The following is a 21972-nucleotide window of genomic DNA, read 5'->3' as shown; positions in this document are numbered from 1 at the left end:
ATCCAGCCCAAGAGCCTTGAATTTGACACCCCTGTCCTATAGTCATCACCGACTAGCAGGGGCTTCCTAGAGTTTTACAGTGCTGCTTTTTTCCAGGTAACGCAAAGGGAGGGGACCAGTGGTGGGATTCAAGTAATGTAACAACTGGTTTTCTGCCCTAATGATTTCTTCCAAAAACTAGTCTGCCAAACTGCTCCAAAAGTTAACAACTGGTTCTTCCGAAGTGGTGCGAATTGGCTGAATCCCACCACTGGAGTGGATCTATAGTCATTTGCTTTCAAATCATGTGTTTTTTCCACTGAGCTATAACAGCCCCTAACTATGAAAATATGTAAATGATGCATTTCATATATTAAGGAAGTGAGTTATGATCTGGTACAAGTCAAACAGGCTAATCTTTAAAGTTCAACAATACTTATTTTAGTCTTTGTGCAATTATTTATCTTGGCTGGGGTTGCTTGTATACCAAGGGTGCATTTTGGCTGTGTTCCCACAACTGATTTAACTAAGCCAGTTAAAAACCTACTGTAACTACATTCCTGCTTTACTTGGATAACATGAGCTTTTCATATTTCTCTCTCTCTTTCTCTCTCAGCCTAGGTTGGATAAACCCAATCATATTGGCTAATTTAAGTGGAATATATCACAATTTCAATGTATGAGAGGGTTTCCCTATCCTAGAGTGGTTCTGAGGTCCAGCATCATGATTCCAGTTTGAGCAAGCAAGGACCATGACAGGGGTGAAATGCTCCCGGTTCGGAGCGAATCGCCCGATCCGGTAGCGATGGAGGCGGGTGGTTCGGAGAACCGGTAGCAAAAATCCCTGCCCCTGCCCATGCTCAGCTGAGCCGCACAATCATCAGAGGCTTTTTTTTTACTTTTAAAAGCATTTTTTCTACAACCTCTTTGGCCGAAAAAATGCTTTTAAAAGTAAAAAAAAAGCCTCTGATGATCGCGCGGCTCAGCTGGGATCGTCAGAGGCTTTTAAAAGAAAAAAAGCCTCTGCTGATCAGGCAACTCAGCTTGGATCGTCAGAGGCATTTAAAAGAAAACCCCCCTTTTTTTCTTTTAAAAGCCTCTGACGATCCAAGCTGAGTTGCCTGATCGTCAGAGGCATTTAAAAGAAAAAAAGCCTCTGCTGATCAGGCAACTCAGTTGGGATCGTCAGAGCCTTTTGAAAGCATTTTTTTACAACCTCTTCGCCGAAGAGGTTGTAGAAAAAATGGTTTTAAAAGTTAAAAAAAAAAAAGGCCATGCCCACCCAGTCACATTACCCCCCAGCAAGCCACGCCCACAGAACCAGTAGTAACAAATTTTAGATTTCACCACTGGACCATGATCATGACCTGCTACAGGGATCTCCAACCTTGGCAACTTTAAGACTTGTGGACTTCAACTCCCAGGAATTCTGGGAGTTGAAGTCCACAAGTCTTAAAGTTGCTAAGGTTGGAGACCCCTGATCTGGTAGGTTCCTCTACCATTGCATGAGAAAGTGAACCACTCTTTAAAAGACCACTCTCCAATGGCTGCTGAGTGACAGGCTGGTTGAATCCCAGAGCCACGATTGGTTGACTCAGCAGGAACCATTGTTACATTGATAGAGGGCAAGGTGATGAGCTATAAAAACATTATTTGCTCTCTTGGGGCTGGTCCAGACATCATAAGGGGCCCAAGGTAAGTTCAGAAAAAATAGGGACATCTCAAGAGCTGCTTGGTGACCTTAGCTGAATATCTGAGGTTTGGCTCTTGCTGCATCCCAAAGCCTGAGCAATCCCAGCACTGTGGGACTGAATTCCCACAGGCGTAATTCTCCTAGTTAGACCACTCTTCAGAGTAGAGGAAATCTGCTGAGGATCTCATCCTGGCCCTAAGGTCTTTTTCACTGTCAGATAGTTGATTAATTGTCCATCTTTGGGAAGCCACAGCTCCTTTTAGGAACAATGGTTATGATTAGCATTTCAAAGGGGAGGGCAAGGACTGATCAGCCACAGCAAAAATCCAGAGAGCTTTCTGGGATTTTAAAAGCCAACAGGTGTATCAGGACAGATCTGCACAAGCTTCAAACCTGTCTGTTATGAAATATAAGAATGATGCCTCTTCTATTTCTTAGCACCTTTCTTTGGTATAAAGGTAGTCCTTGACTTACAAGCATTTGTTTAGCAACCTTTCAAAGTTAAAACAGCCCTGAAAAAAGGGACTGGTCCTTCTACTTATGACCATTGCAGCATCCCCATGGCCAGGGGATTAACCAGTCCTTGCCTGTATGACCTTTACAGCATCCCTGTGGTCATATGTTAAAAATTCAGATACTTGGCAAGCTGCATGTACAGGTAGTCCTCAACTTACGACCACAGTTGAGCCCAAAATTTATATTGCTAAGTGAGAAATTTATTAAGTGAGTTTTGCCCCATTTTATGACTTTTCTCGCCACATTTGTTAAGTGAATCACTGCAGTTCTTAAATTAGTGATGGTTGTTAAGTGACTTTGCTTGTTAGAAGGTCACAAAGGATGACATGACGCTGGGATACTGCAACCGTCATAAATGTGAGTCTGTTGTCAAGCATCCGAATGTAACTCATGTGTCTATGGGGATGCTGCAACAGTCATAAGAGTGAAAAATGGTCATAACTCACTTTGTTCAGTGTTGTGGTAACTTTGAACAGTCACTACATGAACGGTTGTAAGTCAAGGACTACCTGTATTTAAGACAGAGGCAGCATCCTTCAGTCATGTGATCAGCACTTGGAAGCTTCTCAGCTAGCTTCTGACAAACGAAATCAATGGAGGAAGCAGAACTCTCTTAACAATCAGGTGATTCACTTACAGTAACAATTATAGTGATTTGCTTAACAACGAAGCCCAAAGAAAGGTTGTAAAATCATTTGTGAGTCCATCAACAACTGTCTTACTCAGCAACAGAAATCCTGAGCCCAATTGTCATCCTAAAGAGCTGCAGTGGCGCAGTGGTTAGAGTGCAGTACTGCAGGCTACTTCTTCTGCCTGCTGGCTGCCTGCAATTTGGCAGTTCAAATCCTACCAGGCTCAAGGTTGACTCAGCCTTCCATCTTTCCGAGGTCGGTAAAACGAGGAGCCAGATTGTTGGGGACAATATGCTGACTCTGTAAACTGCTTAGAGAGGGCTGTAAAGCACTATGAAGCGGTATATAAGTCTAAGTGCTATTGCTATTGCTAAGTCAAGGGCTACCTGCAGATTCTTAATATCACTTGGCTTTTTCCCTGAGAGTGGTAGCCTACCCTTCCTCTTCTTAGCAAAACATATTCTCCTCATTGTGGGGAGCAGGAAGGATGAGAATATTTTGAGGAGGCTGACTGACTAATGAATAGCCACTGGGTGTTTTCCTTCCTATTAAGAATTGGAACCCACCTACCTCAGGGAATCTACCAAGGAATGATCAAGGCTGAGAGATAAACATCCACCATTAATCTTACATTCAATGGTGTAGGATGATTTAAGAAGGAAAACAGCTTGCTTCATCGATGTAAGACTACTTCCACCTTGGAGGAAGACAATTTGGCCAGCATTACATAATCAAAGCAAAATATTGAGAGTTGCCAGGCACTGTTGTATCAATAGAAACTGCAAATAAGGAAAATCTTATATAGGAGAATAGTATTTCTCAGCTCAGCAACTTTAAGATGTGTGGACTTCATGCCGCTGACTAGGGATTTCTAGGAGTTGAAGTCTACACATCTTAAAAGTTTCTGAGCTGAGAAACACCAATCTAGATGAATAACCATTAGGGAACTTGTCATTTTAAACGAAAAGGCACACCAGTCTTGCCTTTTACCCAAAGTGCTGGGTAAGGCGGACCTTACACTTAGCAACCCTGGAAAAATGACGGGTGGTATTTTCCCCTCACCTTCCCATAATAATGTAGGTAAGCGGGTCCAGCTAAATGATCACTGAAGGGCCCTCTTTATTCATAGTATTGTAAGAAAGGAAATGTGCTTGTTTAAGGGAAGCCAATTATCCAGTTGAAAGGCAGAGAATTCCTTTGAAGTAGAAACATTCACAAGAGGGGCCCCTCAGTTATCAGAGATAGAGATATTTGTTTGAAGGTTAAAACAGATCAAAGGATGACCACATGTAATATCAACAAGAGATAATTTGAATCTATGCTTCAGTAATTTACAAGAAGAATTATGACTGTTGGCAAAGAATAATATGAAACTTAGTAATTAGGAAATGTCAATTAAATATAACAAATGTACATGACCACATTAACTGCTGTGTTAGCAGAATCCTTTGTTTGAAACTATATAAAACTGGAATCTCATGTTCATTACTTTGCTCAGATTTTGAGGTAGCAATACCTAGCTGAACCTTATTGCAATAATAAACTGACTCTGTCTGCCCCGAAAGGATGTCTCTTAATTCCTTCCTTCCATAACAATTTCACACATAGAAGCAAAGGACTGCACTATGGAGTAGGGTTTCAAAAAGCAGCAGCCTAGTTCGTTGGCCCAAGACACAAAAATCCCCAGATGGATATCAACAATGGAAGCAATGATCTACCCCAATTTAATTGATTTAAAAAGAATAGTAACCTATAAAGAGCTTCTAGATGGGCAAGGGAAACTTAAATCCAGTCAGGAACTAATATCACAGGGAATTAAAATAGATTGGTGGCCTTATCTATAGATTCAAACAAGATATAAAAAAGATTCAGAACAATTTGGGTTTCAAACCGACAACAAGAAATGGACAAAATTCTAACAGGGACTGACGAAAAAATGATTACCAAAACATATAACTGCCTGCTCAAATTCAAAATGGAGGAGGAAACCATGAAAGAAACAATGATAATTTGGGCGAATAATTTTGGGTATAACATAGAATTGGAACATTGGGAAAAACTATGGGGGGGAAATTATAAAATGACGATGTTGGCCACATACAAAGACAATATTTACAAAATGTTCTATAGATGGCATTTACCCCCGGCGAGATTGGCCAAGATGTCTCAAAAAAACCCTACCAAATTGTTAGAAATGTAATCAACAAGGGACATAGTCTACCACATGTGGTGGACATGTCCCAAAGCCAGAGATTATTGGTTAAATATTAAAAACTGGTTGGAGGAAATTATTGAACTAAAAATTGACATGAAACCAAATTATTTCTTCTGGGTATTATAAAAGGAAAGATGAGTAAAGAAATTCGATACCTTATGCTACATAGAATTTATGGCAGCCAGAATATCATTTGCCCAAAATTGGAAACAACAACACACTCCAACAAACACAATGATTATAAAAAAGGTGCTAGAATGCGCAGAAATGAACAAATTAACGATGGAATTAAGGGACAGAGAGGAAACAGTGTATTATGAGACATGGAATAGGTGGTATAACTGGCTGGAAAAGAAGTCTAAAATCAATGTATACTGAATGTTAAAACAGAAGGAAAAAATATATTTAGAGAGTAGTAGTAATGTATATATTGTATATATTAGATAAATAAATACTTAACAAATAAGAATGTATATGTATACAATAAGCTGAAGGATATGATGAATTTAAGAAAAAAAAATCCGATAACGGAAAGCTGTAAAAATGTAACTGTGATTTTAAATGTGAAAAATATTGAATAAAAATTATTTTAAATGAAACGGCACGCCGCTCTTGCAAGCCAAAGTGCTGGGTAAGGCTGACCTTACACTTAGCAACCCTGGAAAAATGATATTGTATTTTCCTTCTGGTGGTATTTTCCCCTCACCTTCCCATTATACACATAGAAGCAAAGGACTGCACTGCAGTATGAAGGAGGGTTTCAAAAAGCAGCAGCCTAGTTCGGTGGCCCAAGACAGGCCAAAAACGTCTGTCCTCTCCTCTTCCAAGAGAGGGGGCTGGGTAGGCCCCCATGAGAGGAATGCTTCATCCAGTCTGTCCCCACCACCTGCTGCTTGAGGTACTTTCCCTGCTGTAACCTGAGAGCAGATCTAAGCAGCTCTGGGCCTTTGCGAAGGGATAGGCAGGTTTAAAAAGAGGCGCTCTGCTGCCCTCTTGTGGCTTCTCAAGTTGAAAAACTATTTTTCAAATATTTTTACAAAGATAAACATTTCATCACTTTGTCGATTCCGCTTAGCTGCGGGCGTTTGGAGATCTGGCGGGACGGGGACGGCGACGGCGGGGAGGGGGGGCTCCCGGGTGGGGTGGGGTGGGGGGCTCCCAAGTATTCTGTCTTTGAAGGAAAAAGAAATCCTGGCTGTTCGTCCAGTTTCTTTTGCAGCAGCAAAAGGGATGTGCTACAGGCAGGCAGATGTTTTCAGTTTCGTTTCCGCCGATTCAGATTGCAGAAATGAAAGTGAAAGATGGAGCGAGTCCGAGCGGAGAAATGGAAGAGGAGAGACGCATCTGCAAGAACTGGTAGGAAAGCCTCAATGCTAATCTCAACTTTTCACATAGGCTCAGAGCAGTAGCCAGAGAGGCAAATGTGCTTTGTGGTTTTTGCAAAGGTAGTTTCTGTCTGTTCCAGAATCTGCTTGGTGGCAGGCTGGAGAAAGGAGAAAGTTTTTGGAAGTTGGAGTGATGTGGGAAGCCCTGCCAGTAAACTCTAGCCCAGTATTTCTCAACTTCAGCAACTTTAAGATATGTGGACTTCAACTCCCATACTTCCCTAGCTAGCCATATACAGATAGTCCTTGACTTATGACCACAATAGAGCACAAACTTTATGTTGCTAAGTGAAACATTTGTTAAGTCTGTTTTGCTCCAGTTTACAATTTTTCTTGACGGAATTGGTAAGTGAATCATTGCACTTGTTAAGTTAGTAACGTGGTTATTAAGTGAATCTGGCTTCCTCGTTGAGTTTGCTTGTCAGAAGGTCATGTGACCCCAGGGCACTACAACCGTCATAAATATGAACCAGTTGCCAAGCATCCAGATTTTGATCATGACCAAAGGGATGCTGCAATGGTCATAAACGCGAAAGTCAGAAGTCACTTTTTTCAGTGCCATTGTAACTTTGAATGGTCAGTAAATGAACTGTTCTAAATCAAGGACTTCCTGTATTTTTCTCTACAGCTTCAGCTGGATCTGGTGCATTTTCAAATTCATTTTTTTTTCCTTTTGCTGGTGATCCATAATACCAAATATCCCTTTCTGTTCAGTTTTTCAAGAATTAGCAAGTCCCAAGCCTGTGTATGTGATTTATTTCCAACATTCCATTGGGTTACAAGGAGTAAAAAGAAGAATCGGTCTATTTATATCAGTCTTTTTACCCAAAGTGAAGTTTCAGACATATTGATCATCTTGCCAAGATCATCAATTTTTGATGATTTTTTTTTCTTTTCTTCCTAGCAAGAGGGATGTGGCTGCAGTGAACTTCTCTCTCCATGAAGCTCATTGCATGCGATTTCTTGCTGTCTGCCCCAAGTGTGAGGAACTGATTGCTTCAAAGGACATGAAAGAGCATCTTGCCAAGGCCCACCAACAGGTAAAGGTAAAGGTTCCCCTCACACATACATGCTAGTCGTTCCCAACTCTAGGGGGTGGTGCTCATCTCAGTTTCTAAGCCGAAGAGCCAATGCTGTCTGATGACAATTCCGTGGTCATGTGGCTGGCATGACTAAACGCCGAAGGTGCACGGAACGCTGTTACCTTCCCACCAAAGGTGGTCCCTATTTTTCTACTTGCATTTTTTACGTGCTTTTGAACTGCTAGGTTGGCAGAAGCTGGGACAAGTAATGGGAGCTCACCGTGTTACGCAGCACTAGGGATTCGAACTGCTGAACTGCCAACCTTTTGATCGACAAGCTCAGCATCTTAGCCACTGCGCCACACACATACACATCCCAGCCCTAGTCTTATTATTTATTTATTTATTTTATTAAATTTGTATATTGCCCTACTGGACTCAGGGTGGTGCACAGCCAAAATAAAAACATCCCAATACAAAATTTAAAATTTGTTGAAAGAATTACACAACTTTGGCCTAAATTTAAAATTCCGACTAAAACCCATAAACAATTAAAAATCGAACATCTCAAAAAGGGGGGGGGGTTATGTCTTGAATGTCTTGTTCCAATAGTCCTAAAAAAAGAAATTATTGTAGGAGATGACCAGGCAGAGCCCAAGGGAAGGGTCCAACATGTCATAAGTCATGAGTCCCTGCACGCTTGCAAGAAATCTAAGTCCAGTCCACCTTGAATGCCTCTTAATTCCCGCTCATTTTCCTTGGCCGTTAGTAGGTCAGATTCTTGTAGAGAGCTTAAGCTTGCAATAAATCTTTGCACTCATTTGAGCTGCCTGAATCTCCTGACTCAGTTATGCGGCGCTAGGGATTTGAACCGCCGAACTGCCGACCTTTCTGATCGACAAGCTCAGCGTCTTTTGCTAACCTTTGACAGGTGGCAATCCGTGGGCTGCTGTATCTAAGGTGCAACAGGAAAATGGTATGATGAGAGTTTATGTTACATGCCGGTTGCCAAGCCGGCCTGAATTTTGATCAGTGGGGATGCTGAGATGGTAGTGTGAGGACCAGTTGTAAGTGATTTTTTTTCCAAGTCTGTTGTAACTTTGAATGGTTGCTAAACAAATGGTTATCATGAATTATTATGTGAAACAGCTTAGAGTTTTGCATTGTTTTGGGGGATGCTGGGCCACCATTTCGCCAATGAAAGGAAGAGTTCTTTCTATGCAACTTTTGAGCTTCGGGTCCTGTAACAGCAGGGCTGGCTTGATAGATTTAACACTCTAACCTCCAACCCCACCACATGTCTCCCTGCAACAGTTTTGCCAGTTTTGCTCTTGACTTCCCGCTGAACGAACATTGACACTGGTTGACTATTGGAATAATTTCTTTTGTGGGTGGGGTGGAGTAATGGACTATCACTGCTGCGGCAGTGGTGAAATGTAAAATTTGTTACTACCGGTTCTGTGGGCGTGGCTTGGTGGTGGTGGTGGTGGGTAATACGACTGAGTGGGTGTGGTCAACTTTTTTTTAATTTACTTTTAAAACCATTTTTTCTACAACCTCTTCAGCTGAAGAGGTTGTAAAAAAAATGCTTTTAAAGCCTCTGAGGATCCCAGCTGACTTACCTGATCGACAGAGGCTTTTTTTTCTTTTAAAAACATTTTTTCTATAACCTCTTCAGCCGAAGAGGTTGTAGAAAAAAGGCTTTTAGAAGCCTTTGATGATCCCAGCTGAGCCACGCAATTATCAGAGGCTTTTTTTTTTTACTTTTAAAAGCATTTTTCAGCCAAAGAGGTTGTAGAAAAAATGCTTTTAAAAAATAAAAAAAATAGCCTCTGATGATTGTGCGGCTCAGCTGGGCAATGGGGGGGTGGGCAGGAATTTTTGCTACCAGTTCTCCGAACCACTCGCCTCCATCGCTACCAGATTGGGCGATCTGGTCCGAACCTGGAGCATTTCACCCCTGTGCTGTAGGTTTTACAGAATTCGAGGTGAGAAAGAGATATTCACACTCCTTATTCTGAGCACCAGAGCTCAGAATACAATGATGGATAGTCTTCTGAAAGATTGTGGAGGGGAGACAGTGTTGAAATGGACATGACTTTCTATAGATGCATATTTGCAGTGGTTTATTAACCTTGAGGTTGACCCTGAAAATCAATAAGTAATTGACTGGAACACCTTCACCTAGCCCTATTCTTCCTAAATCCAATCTAGAAAGAAGGCTCTTCACCTTTCATTTATAAAGCTAATTTGACTAAAATTAACCTTCATATACCTTGCCTGTCCATCAGTGGTGAAATGCAACCAAATCTATCCAACTTGCGTGAACCGGTAGCGCCAGCGGCGGGAGGCTCCACCCACTCGCCGGGATATCATTACATCCCATTTTTGACCCTCTACACATGCACAGAAGGCTCTGCACATGTGCAGAAGAGGCATGCACACTCACACTCCCAAACCGGTAGCGAAGGTAAGTGCATTTCACCGCTGCTTTCCATGATCATCTCCAAAACATGCATGTACATCCATCAATGAGTTGTAACATTGCAGGCAACCAATTAAAAGTTTACCAAATCAGACATGCTCTTTGGCAAAACCTCAACATCTTTGGAGCAGATCAGTGCTGTGTCCTGACTTCCAGTGGGTGGTTGTTTTCTTTGGGTAAAGCAACTGATTGCCTGTTTTCCATCCTCCCTTTCCCTCTTCCAGGTCAGATGCACGCTCTGTCACCAGATGATGCAACAGTATCTGCTGGAGCACCATGAGGTAAGGTAGACATCTGTCCCTCCCTTTGCACAAGGTTTGTAGCAGGGGTGAAATGTAAAATTTGTTACTACCGGTTCTGTAGGAAGTTAGCACCCACCCTTTCCTGGAAGAGTGAAATATTTTAGGAAATATGAAAAAGGCAGAATATTATATTTCCCTGGATGAGAAATGGATAAGCATGTTTTGAAGCAGCTCCCATCTTCCTGCCCCCACCCTTTGTCAATGGTCCATTAAGGCCTGGGCCAGTCTATTCTACATAACAAAGATCTATCTCCTTCAGACGGAGCCATAGTAGGAATTGCCAAAGATCCAACAAAGATAGGATTAGCCCTCTACACAATAGCAGCAGAAACTCACCACATGTGACCTGGGAAGCACATGTGATCATCAGCCAGCAAGACCCCCACCCCCTGGGAGTCTGACAACCAATCAGAGTACTCTTTCTGGGCCCCAGGAAGTTCAAAGCCAGAGAGAGCATAAAACCTGAAAAACTCGCTGTATCTGCCCTTTTCTGTTCAGGAACTCAAGCCATGTGATCCTGTCCACCATTAAACCATCTTTCCAAGCAGTCTCCATGTCTCCAGTGTCTTTTTCCCCACTTGGAGCAGAACCTAGAAGGAGATTTCTTCTAACGGTTCTATGGGCGTGGCTTGGTGGGGGGGTAATGTGACTGGGTGGGCGTGGCCAACTTTTTTTTTTTTTAAACTTTTCAAAGCATTTTTTTCTAATGCTTTGAAAAGCCTCTGCCGATCAGGAAACTCAGCTGGGATCGTCAGAGAGGCATTTTTATAAATACCATGAGTTCTTGTCACACCTTGGGCATGAAAGCCATCCGGGTGACTTTTGGCCGGTCACTCTCAGCCCAAGCTACCTCCCAAGGTGCTTGCTGTGGGGAAAATAGGAGGAGAAAGGACTATTATGCATGGTCATTGCCTTGAGTTAGTATAAAAGTAATAGAGGTGGGATAAAAATACAGGACTTTTTGTACAAGACATCCAGGAGTGAAATCCAGCAGGTTCTGACAGGTTCTGGAGAACCGGTAGTGGAAATTTTGAGTAGTTCGGAGAACTGGCAAAAACCACCTCTGGTTGGCCCCAAAGTTGGGTGAGAATAGAGATTTTTGCAATATCCTTCCCCCAGGAGTGGAGAGGGAATGGGGATTTTGTAATATCCTTCCCCTGGAGTGGGGTGGGAATGGAGATTTTGCAGTATCCTTCCCCTGCCATGCCCACCAAGCCACGCCCACAGAACCGGTAGTAAAAAAAAATTGGATTTCACCACTGAAGACATCATACAAGGCAAGATGTCATCCACACGCTTCCTGTGCTCCATGGCTAATTCCGACTGTCCAAGGTTCTTCCTTCTGCAAGTTCTGAGGCCTTAAACACAACTGCAAAAACTGAACTTCGGGTCCTTTGTTCTTCCCACCCCTGCAGGCCGAAGACTGCCAAGAGCGCTCAGTTAAATGCCACTTCTGCGAGCTGGAGCTACCATTCCATAAACTGCAATCTCACCTGGATGCTTGTGGCAGTCGCACCACCATGTGTTGGGATTGTGGCAAATACGTTATGCACAAAGCCCAAGAGGGGCACAAGCTCACCTGCCAAACAGGCAACAGGCTGAGGGCCCCTGGTGAGTTTCGCACACCTGTAGGTATCTTTGCTAGCTTTGTCCATTCTCCCTCCCCATCAATGCCCTTTTGAAATGCAACCTGGGAATTGATGGAGATTGCCCCATCTTTTTCCATCTAGGAGCTGTGGCTGTTTTCCCCCTGGCCTGTGATTTGTGAAATGAAAGATCAAACCTTCCCCATCTCTCTTTCTCTCTTGCGACTTCCTCTCTTCAAAATGTAGTTTAGACAGAAGTCAGGCATTCCTATCCTCATGTATTTCTGAATCTAGCTTTTACCGCAGAGATAATGAACATCTGTTAGCATTTGCTGACAGCTGTGCTGAGCCTATAATTTGCATCCAAAGTGTCACATAATGAAGATAGTCTTTTTTTTTTAAATGGGACACATGACATTGTCGCTCAGAACTCACTCAGCACTCTCCTAATGTTTGAAAGCACATCTTCTAACATGGGTTCCTGCTGAATTCAAGCCACCAACAGGAACCCATGTTTTTGATTTACCATAGATCCTGGCTTGCTCTGACAGTTCACAGGAAGAACTGTCTCCACTACCGGTAGTAAATAAATGCTGGTAATCACTCAATCAAATACATAAGCTTATTCTCTGTTCTTAGATTAGACATTTAGCAGTTGGAAGGGGGCAGAACAGGGGCGGATTTTCCTATAGGCTAACTAGGCTTCAGCCTAGGGCCTCAAGATCAAGAGGGGCCTACATTCAAATTGTTAGCAAAATTAAAATTACACTTTCATTATAGGTGAAAGGGCCTCATAAGTGGAATAGCCTAGGGCCTCTTTTCATCTAAATCCGGCCCTGGGGCAGAATAAAAACTAAGATCCCCAGGAATGCCACATTCCTTATTGAAAGCTAGAACAAGGATTAAAGAAATTGTAAGTATTTAGGGAAGGTTGAAATGTGGTAGAATAATTTGTAGTTTAGAATATCCACGGGGTTGTCTGTAGCAAAGCAGGGCAAAGTCTAGCCATCCCTACCCATCAGTGACATCACTGCACAACCCCTTCCGTTCAATTCCTGTATTGTGACACTGTTGTAGAGCATGGCTTGCACACTGGCATCACTTTGCATGCTCAGACTCCATGAAAGCACATCTTGTTCCTTGCTTAGGAGTGAAAGACAGTCCGGGCAGCTTGTTTTCTACTAGTAGCTGCCAACTACACTATTAACTGACCTCTTAGCACCATATTTAAATTTTCCCCTCCTTTACCTAGAGTTATTTTTAAAAATTCTGGGAATCAAGTTGTGTTAACTGATTTGACTGGCTATAGTGCAGGTGCCCTATTAATCATTGCCTTAGCCTGTTGTGTGATGTTAGTGTATTGATATGATTGTTTTAGTTGCTCAAATGTTGCATGAATGCAACATTGTGTCTTGCTAAGGTTTAGTGTTTTCTCTGTGTCTAGATGAAAGTTAATAGTTGATCAAGGATTTAACTTGCTTTGTGAACATACTGTTTTTTTTTATTGAAAAAGTTTTCAAATACAGATTTTCCCCCTTTTTTCCCCCCCTCTCCCTCCCCCTCCCTAACCCCCCCTCCCCACCCCACCCATCCCCCCCTGTGACTTCTTCATAACAAAAAAAACCTAATTCATAACAGATTACTTACTCCCTCCTCTAGATATTGACCTTTACTTACTAAAAATATTATTAATATTATAACATCCCCCTTTATCCATACATTTCAGAAAAGAGAAAAGAGAAAAGAAAGGAAAAAAAAGGGAAAAAAAAGACATTATACTATGACATTATAAAATAACTTCTCCACTTTAAAACTATACAATAAGTCCTACTTTAACATTTAATCTTCTATGTATATTACTATAACATTTCAAAGCAGCCTTCCCCATCAAATCTAGTTTAACATTTATTCCACTCTATCCATTTCCTCCACTCCCCTAAATATATCACTTAAAAATCCCTTTTCTTAGACTAATCAATCTACTAACTAACTTATTCACCCACTATCAAGCAAAATTACCATACACAACATTTCTTAATATCTTTGATTCACTGCCCACACTACTTAAAAATATATGTCTATATTTTCCATTATATCTAAATAAAAAAAAAGAAAAGACAATAACTTTAAATTTATAATCCATATAGTATCTTCTTTAAGGTCTTTCCACTGGATTGGTAGAACCAACATCCATAATCGGGTAACATAACTTGCTGGTGCAACAGTTTATTCAAGATCTTCAATCATCAGTAGTAAATATCTTCTTATATATATAAAAGTAAAAACAACCACCCGAGTGACATTATAATTATATTCCATATAGTAATAATTGTGGGTTTCATCAGGATTATTAATTCCCGTCATCGTAGTGGGTAACAACCCGATCTTCTGCATGCCCCAGCATAATTCTCTTGCCTTGTAATTCAAGATAATATAATATATTTATCAACACAAAAAAAAAAAATTCCAAAATGGATAATTCAAATCCATCAGTTTAAGGCTCATTTCACGTCCCCAAATTACAGCCATGCAGAGATCTGCCACAATCTTCAGGATGATATTAACCAATACGTCGCCTCTTCTGTGTTTACACATAATCATTCATATTTTAAAGTCACTGGCTTCACTGTTGCCTGATTTAGAAATTTCTATTTTTATGCCACCTATTTCTTTTTTTCTTTACTTTTTGTGGGTTTGGTTTCCATCCTGGTTTCTTTTCTACAAATTGTATATCATCTGGTCAGATTTTGTTCTGCTTTGTAGATTGGTCTTGTTGGTTTTGTTTTTGTATCTCATATTTCTTTTTTATCCCTTGTATTTCCCCTAATTGGTTTCCATGCTTATCCTTGCCTTGATAAGTCATCACATTAAGGTTAGATGCCACTTCTCTCAGATTTGTAGATAGTCCAGCTGGGGTATCCAATGAATCCAAAGGCAATTCATCTGGTACAGTCTCTATATTTCGATATTTTACCTTTATTTCCGGCTCCTTCTGCTTATCCTGTATTATACCTGAAGATGTTAAGTTCATTTTCAACCTATTTGATAAAATTCTTCCGCTCTTTCAACAGTGTTTAGCTGATATCTTTCTCCTTGATATCTAAATATAATACCAACTGGGGCGTCCCACCTGAATGAGATATTTCTCTTTTTTAACTCATTCACCAAAAAACCAAATTTCTTCCTTTCCATCAATATCTTAGGTGGGAGTTCCTTGTAAATCCAAATCTTTCTTCCATGCAATTGCAACTTAGAATTGAAGGAATTTTGCACGATGTTATTCCTAAATTCTTTATCTGTAAAATAAATCACCACATCTCTAGGCAATTGCCTTTGCTTGGCAATCCAAGAGTTGATTCGATAAACTCTGTCAATCCTACAAAACACTTCATCAGGTTGAACCTTTAGAATCCCAGCTAGAAATTCAGAAGATATTTTCCTTAAATCATCTCTATTATTTTCCTGCAAACCTCTTAATCTTATCGCATATTCTGTGAAATTATATTGTACCATTAAAATCTCTTTTTCAATCTTCTGTTGCAGATTTTCTGCATTACCATACTTTTGATCAGCATTCATTTTAGGTTTTTCTTCTAAGCTATTATCCTGAATGTTTATCAAGTCATTTTCAATTTTTTGGATTCTATTGTCCAATTTATCTTGAATTCCTTCCATTTTAGACTCTAGTACATTAGTATTTGTGTCCAACTGCATCATAAATTCTGTAAAACCATTAGCCATTTTTGAGAATTTTTTCTCCAAAAAATCAAACTTAGATTTCACCAATTCTTTAATTTCCTGCTTAAATTTTTCAAATTGCTGATTCACAATCTCCTCCCTTCTTTCAATCTCTTCTATAAAAAATTCTATTATATTAAAATCAGGTTTCTCAGACTGAAGAGTTAAGACTTGTTCCTTTAAGTTGTTGGTGGGGGAATCCCCCCCCCCTTCTTGTTTATCTGGCTTTATGAGTCTCAGTGCCATGTTTCCGCCCAGGCAGACTTTGTTAAAAAAAAAGCAAGAAAGACTTCTTTCCAATCAACAACAATATCAGGTCTCCAAGGGAGAGAAAAAGAGAAAAAAAACACAGGAGCGAAGTTTTGTCTACAAATGTAGCCAGTGGTATTTATTCCGCTACATTGTAGTAATAAAAAACGGAAGGACTTTCCCTTTCAGCCTCTCCTCCAGCCAACGCCATTTTAAAAGGCTTTTTTTCCTCTTTCTTTTCCTCCTCTCTCTTAAGTAATTTCTTTTAAAAAATCAGTAAGATACTTGCGGTTCAGTATTACAGGTCCAGCTCACTTTTTCTTTGAGTAGTCTGTTAAATTTGCAGGCTTACTTTTGACGCCTGGCTCTGCATCAGCAGAGGTCTCCCAAAGCCCGGAGCAGCGGCTGGGGATACGGGGCATCTCATCCGCTCCGTCCCAAAAGTAAAGAAAAAACTTTTGGGACTCCGCAGAGAGTTCTACCCACCCCTGCCGGCTCTATCTCCGTTTCCTCATGGAAACGGAGTTTTTTCGAGCCACCATTCCGTTGTGAAGGCGGCTCTGACAGGCGATGGAAGCTGACGATCCCAAAGGAACGTCTGGCAGCGACAAGCAGCAAACCGGAAGTCCAACATACTGTTGATTTTGCCGAAACTGGGGTTGTGCAACCATTTCTAAGCTTCTATATTTCCCAATTTATCCTAGGAAATTTAAGAGAGGGACAAAATGGATGGATGGATGGATGGATGGATGGGTGGGTGGATGGATTCATTCATTCTTTCATTCATTCATTCATTCATTCATTCATTCATTCATTCTCTACCCTTGCTAAATCTGTGTCTAGGTGATTTTGACCAATCAGAGGCTGTTGGAAGAGGCACAGACCAGTCTGCAATCTTTTTGCAGCTCTTTGAACAGAATGTTGGGACTGATTATTGTCTTCTACCTCTCACCTTTAGGTTCCAAAACAAATTTATGCCAGCAGTGTAACAACTGGTTTCCAGCAGATCAATATCTACACCATCTGGTAAGAATTTTGGCCATCGAAAATTGGCCTGCTTGTAGCACTGGAAGTGGCCGGTGATCAAAAATCTGGAGATTCTGATAGTGATGGGTGGACTCACAAGAGACCAGCATGGTTACTCCAAGCCTTGGTGTGTTCTTTTGTGTCATGGTTAGAGTGGAACTTGTTGGGGATGATAATCTATCTCTTGAGCTGCCAGTCACACTTTTGAATAGCTGATCTCTTTGTATCCAACCAAGTAATGCTAATTTTACTGCCAAAGAACAGGTAATTTTATGAAAATACTAGCTATATTTTCATGTTCACTGTAGCAGTTAAAGCTGAAGCAGCTGCATTTGCAGGATATGAAAAGCACGATTGCCTTTAACCTTGTTCAATTTTTTTATACTCTAGCATCTTCAGTAAATTTAATTTATGGTTCATAATATAAGTGCCCAGTAAATGAATTCAAGAACTATGAATCTAAGAACTAAGATCTTTGAGGGAAATGGGTGATTAAGAAGTATAACAAACAAACAGAGTTACATGTGTTTTCAAAAACACTTAGGTCTAGTTTGTCTTTTCTGATTTTATCTGATTGATGAAGTTTCCAATTGACTCAATTACTAAAGGTTTGTAGGGAGATTTCAAATTACTAATAATTAAAATCAGAAAAAGAAAAGAGACAACAATTTAAATAAACTTAAATGCAAACCCTTAGTCAAACTGATTGTAAAAGAACTTCAAAAACTAGAAGAAAAAAGTATGGGGCAGAAGAGAAAAAAAATCTTCCCTTCACCTTTTATCCCTACAATTGGAATATTGATATTTGAACCCAGGACTGCCTGGATTCAGACCACTGAGCTTTGGCCTTTGTTGTGGGTCAGGGCCAATTCTGGAAATGTGGGGCTGGCCATGAAGAAAGGGAAATCCTTCTCACCCAGCTAGGTGAAAAGGATGAAGATGTTTTACCAGAAAGCAAAATAATTTGTCTCTGTGTCTTGGGACAATTAATTTATGGGTTATCCCACCCAGGGGAGAAATCCAGCTGGTTCTGACAGGTTCTGGAGAACCAGTAGCGGAAATTTTGAGTAGTTCGGAGAACTGGCATACCACCTCTGGCTGGCCCCAGAGTGGGGAGGGAATGGGGATTTTGTAGTATCCTTCCCTTGGAGTGGGGAGGGAATGGGGATTTTGCAGGATCCTTCTCCTGCCACGCCCACCAAGCCACACCACACCCACCAAGCCACGCCCACAGAACCGGTAGTAAACAAATTTGGATTTTACCACTGGGTTATCCTGTCCACTTTTATGATGGCTACTCAGCCTAATTAACCAAGCCTTCTTTGAAACCTTTCCTTTTATCTCACCCACAGAATGAATGCAGTTCATCTCCCCAGCTCCTGGGGGCTCTCGACACCCATTCTGCCGCAAGATCACGGTCTCCTCCATCTCTACAGAGCCTTCCAACTCCAGCTCCTTCTTCCCCTACTTGGAAGATGAAGGCTGAGAAAGATGTGCGGCCCAAGAGGAGGGACAGAGAACTGCCTTCTATCGAAAAAATATCTCTGAGGTCTCCAAGAAGCAAAAAGGCATCTGGCTGCCAGGCCTTTGCCTCCATCCTGACCTCCACTGGGCCTCAGGCCCACAATGACATGTATGACCAGCTGGTGACATGTTCCCAGTGCAACATCCTCCTTCCAAGCCCAACCCTACAGAAGCATGAGGTGAGGAAGATGAAGCCTAGGGGAATGAGGCAATAAGGGAGCCATTTGGAGGAGGGGGTATTATCTAAAACTTCTGCAGTGGGATCTCCTCCTCATGGGGAAGGCATTTGCTGCTAAACAAAATCTGAAATCCTAGCCATAACAGGCTATTAAGCTCTATATTTAGAAAATGGCGGGAGAAGGGAAATGTTGACCAAAGAAAATTATTCAAGTTTAGTGAGCTTTTTGAAATTGAATTTCTCTACAATGCCTTTAAAAAGGACATTTCAACAAAAAGAGAAAGGTTGCAACAGCAGAAATGTCCCCAGGTCACGCATGAAATCCCGATTTCATTCCTATTTCAGAAAAAGTGCCAGCGGGCAGCTTCCCTACAAGCAATTCGACAGAGCCCACGATTTTTAGAAAAAGAAGGTACTGTTATAATTTCTGGTTTGCTCCTTCCCTGCCTAGGGATTATTTAAACCACTTCATGCTTTTTTTAAAATGGGGAACATCACACAAATGTTGAAAGTATCTCCACCTGTTCAAAAAGGCTGCACTATTCCACTCAAGTACTTGCCATGTTTCTGCACTGCTAGAGATTCAGAATGAGACAGCAGCATCTGCTTCTCTGTCCTGCCACCACTGGAATGACAACAGGGGTTAAATAGCAATAGCACTTAGACTTATATACCGCTTCATAGTGCTTTTACAGCCCTCTCTAAGCGGTTTACAAAGTCAGCATATTGCCTCCAACAATCTGGTTCCTCATTTTATCCACCTCAGAAGGATGGAAGGCTGAGTCAACCTTGAGCCGGTGAGATTCAATCTGCTGAACTGTAGCTAGTGGTCAGCTGAAGTAGCCTGCAGTACTGCACTCTAACCACTGCGCCACCTTGGCTCCTAAGGAAGCAACTCGTTTGTTTCTCCAGGAATAATGAATTTAAAAAAGCGTACGGGGTTGCCATATTGACTTCCGTCCCCAGCCTCTCGACAGGTGCCTTCCTTCTGTGCCTCTCCAGACCTCCTTGTTCTCCTATGGAGCCAGCCTGGTCTTCTTCCAAATAAAACAGCTGCTTGAAGACTGGGAGGAGGTGGAGCATCTGTTTCATTCAGCAGTTTTGAGAGGCATATGGGCCACCTATGGTCGACCCCTATTTGAAAATGGTCCTGTGGTGGTGACAGGATGGAATTTATACCTAACTAAGCTCCTCGTGCAAAATACTTCCACTGGAGGCTCCAGTTGTACCAGATGACAGGAGGGTATCCTGGGCTAATAAAATTAATCAAGGAGAAAAGCAACCTAGAATTGAGGAGAAACTTCCTATCAGTGAGGACAATTAACCAGTGGAACACCTTAGCTCCAGAACAGAGGTGGGCTTCACATAATTTAACAACCAGCTCGCCCAGCAGCGAAAATGTGAGTGTGCGGGCACACTCTCGCTTTGCTTCCACGCTTGCGCACAGCTTAGAAAACGTGGCTAAAAAAGAACACCGCTGGGGGGGGGCGAAAGCCCTACTAAGCAGATATATTCAAAAGTATGAAGGCTATTGCTTAACGCATTGTAAGCCGCCCTGAGTCTCCAGAAAAGGGCAGCATATAAATCGAACCAATAAATAAATAAATAAATAAATAAATAAATAAATAAATAGGATCGCATAATGCTGCAGGGACCCACAGGTCACTACTACTGGTTTTCCCGAACTGGTCCGAACCCCACCACTGCTTCAGAAGTTGTGAGTGCTCCATTACTAGAAGGCTTTAAGAAGAATCTGGACAGCCACTTGTCTGGAATGGTATAGGGTCGTGATGGCGAACCTATGGCACGCGAGCCACAGGTGGCACACGTAGCCGTATCGGTGGGCATGTGAACTCAGCTCCAGCGCGCGTAGGGAAACAGGCTGTTTCCTGCCTCCGGAGGACTTTGGGGGGTGGTGGGGAAGGCCCGTTTTTCTCTCTCCCCAGCCTCCAGGGCCTTTCTAGGAATCTGGGGAGGGCAAAAACAGCCTTCCCCACCCACCCCTGGAGGCTCTCCGGAGGCTGGAAACAGCCCGTTTGCCAACTTCCAGTGGGACTGGAAATCCCGTTTTTTGCTGTCCCCAGCCTCCAGAGCCTTTCTAGGAGTCTGGGGAGGGCGAAAACGCCCCCCACCCCGCTCCTGGCACGCGATGGCAAAAAGGCTAGCCATCAAGCACCACTGCTTGAGCAGGGGTTTGGATTAGAACACCTTCCAACTCTTGTTATTCTGTTAAGTGGACAAATGGGGCAGGTTGCAGTGGTACCACCAACCTCAAGCACTGGCCTTAAATAAACATATAAACCGCAGAGGTTAAGACCTTTAATTTGCATGCATTTAGAATATGAATTTGTGCATGGGGCAGTCGTCCTAAGAGCCAAGGAGGAGATGATTCCCTTTCCCCTGAGATTTTTCCCCTTCCCCACCCCAAAGCTATTGTCCCCTGATGTCCTCTACCATGTTCCAAAGTATATTCTCTTTCCCTGTTTTGTATCGCAGGAGAATCCGTGCAAAGCTCACCAGAAGGAAGTAGCTGGCAATGACCTTCCTCAGCGGCTGAACTGGCCCTTTTCGTTTCCAGCAGGATCGGGTTCAGTAAAGTGCCTTGCAATACAATACCCTGATCTGCCTTTTTAAGAATAAAAGAGCTACAGTTCACAACCAAGACTGAGCCATAAGCACCATTTGCGAGTTTACAACCAAGAGTCTTTGGAATGCAAAAGGATCGATGAGGTCTATCGCAGCTGAATGGCACGTGCAAAAGACGCTGCATCAGAAGCACTGCAGATCAAGGGCAAGTCCTGCATTTCTCTTCTCAAGGAAAAATCTGTTGGTCTTTGAAGAGAAACTTGATTGGCCCAGGAAGAAAATATGGGTTTGCTGGAACCCAGAACTTAAAAGTATATACAGGTAGTCCTCAACTTAGAACCTTAGGCTTAATGTTCAAAGTTACAGCAGCACTGAAAAAACGGACTTACAGTCCTCACACTTACAACTGTTGCTGCATCACCACAGTCACGTGATCAAAATTGAGGCACTTGGCAACTGGCATGTATTTACAACAGTGGCAGCATCCCAGGATCATGTGGTCCCCATTGGCAACTTGCCCAGCTGGCTTCCAACAAGCAAAGCCAGCGGGGTAAGCCGAATTTGCTTAACGACTGCACGATTCGCTTAACAACTGCAGGGATTCACTTAATCGCCATGGGGGGGGAAAGAGTCATAAAATCAGGTGTGACTCACTTAACGACTGCCTTGCCCTGTAACAAAAATTCTGGTCCCACTTGTGGTCATTAGTTGAGGACTACCTGTATAAGCTATGGGAGTCATTGCCTACGCAATATCCACATTTTAAAAATTAGCCCAAGTATTAGGAGTCACACAACATTGCAGAGAATTATGCAGGGGTTTTGGAGGAAGAGCAGGGAGAGAAGAGTCAAGATGG

At 42.1% G+C, this 21972-nt stretch overlaps 1 protein-coding gene across 8 annotated transcripts; it reads left to right on the top strand.

Moving 5' to 3' along the window:
* The first annotated feature begins 1638 nt into the window (after positions 1 to 1638).
* Positions 1639 to 21192, top strand: XAF1 (XIAP associated factor 1). Of its 8 annotated transcripts, none has more exons than XM_034421076.3 (9): positions 1639 to 1674; positions 6315 to 6391; positions 7325 to 7460; positions 10152 to 10208; positions 11645 to 11840; positions 16761 to 16828; positions 18181 to 18531; positions 18876 to 18942; positions 21027 to 21192. In XM_034421076.3, the coding sequence occupies exons 2-9, from the start codon at positions 6324 to 6326 to the stop codon at positions 21068 to 21070; spliced, it is 987 nt and encodes a 328-aa protein (XP_034276967.1). In that variant the 5' UTR covers positions 1639 to 1674; positions 6315 to 6323; the 3' UTR covers positions 21071 to 21192. The 8 variants fall into 8 exon arrangements, with proteins under 8 accessions (XP_034276967.1, XP_087739505.1, XP_034276966.1 ...); XM_034421075.3 differs by lacking the exon at positions 1639 to 1674 and adding an exon at positions 1683 to 1872; XM_087883381.1 differs by lacking the exon at positions 1639 to 1674 and adding an exon at positions 2718 to 2812.
* The last annotated feature ends 780 nt before the right edge of the window (positions 21193 to 21972 follow it).

The sequence above is a fragment of the Pantherophis guttatus genome, chromosome 1 (assembly GCF_059756535.1).
Source record: "Pantherophis guttatus breed Tessera chromosome 1, ASM5975653v1, whole genome shotgun sequence".
NCBI classification, from domain to species: Eukaryota; Metazoa; Chordata; class Lepidosauria; order Squamata; family Colubridae; genus Pantherophis; species Pantherophis guttatus.
The sequence above is the reverse complement of the archived record's forward strand: the minus strand, read 5'-3'. Positions and strand labels throughout refer to the sequence as shown.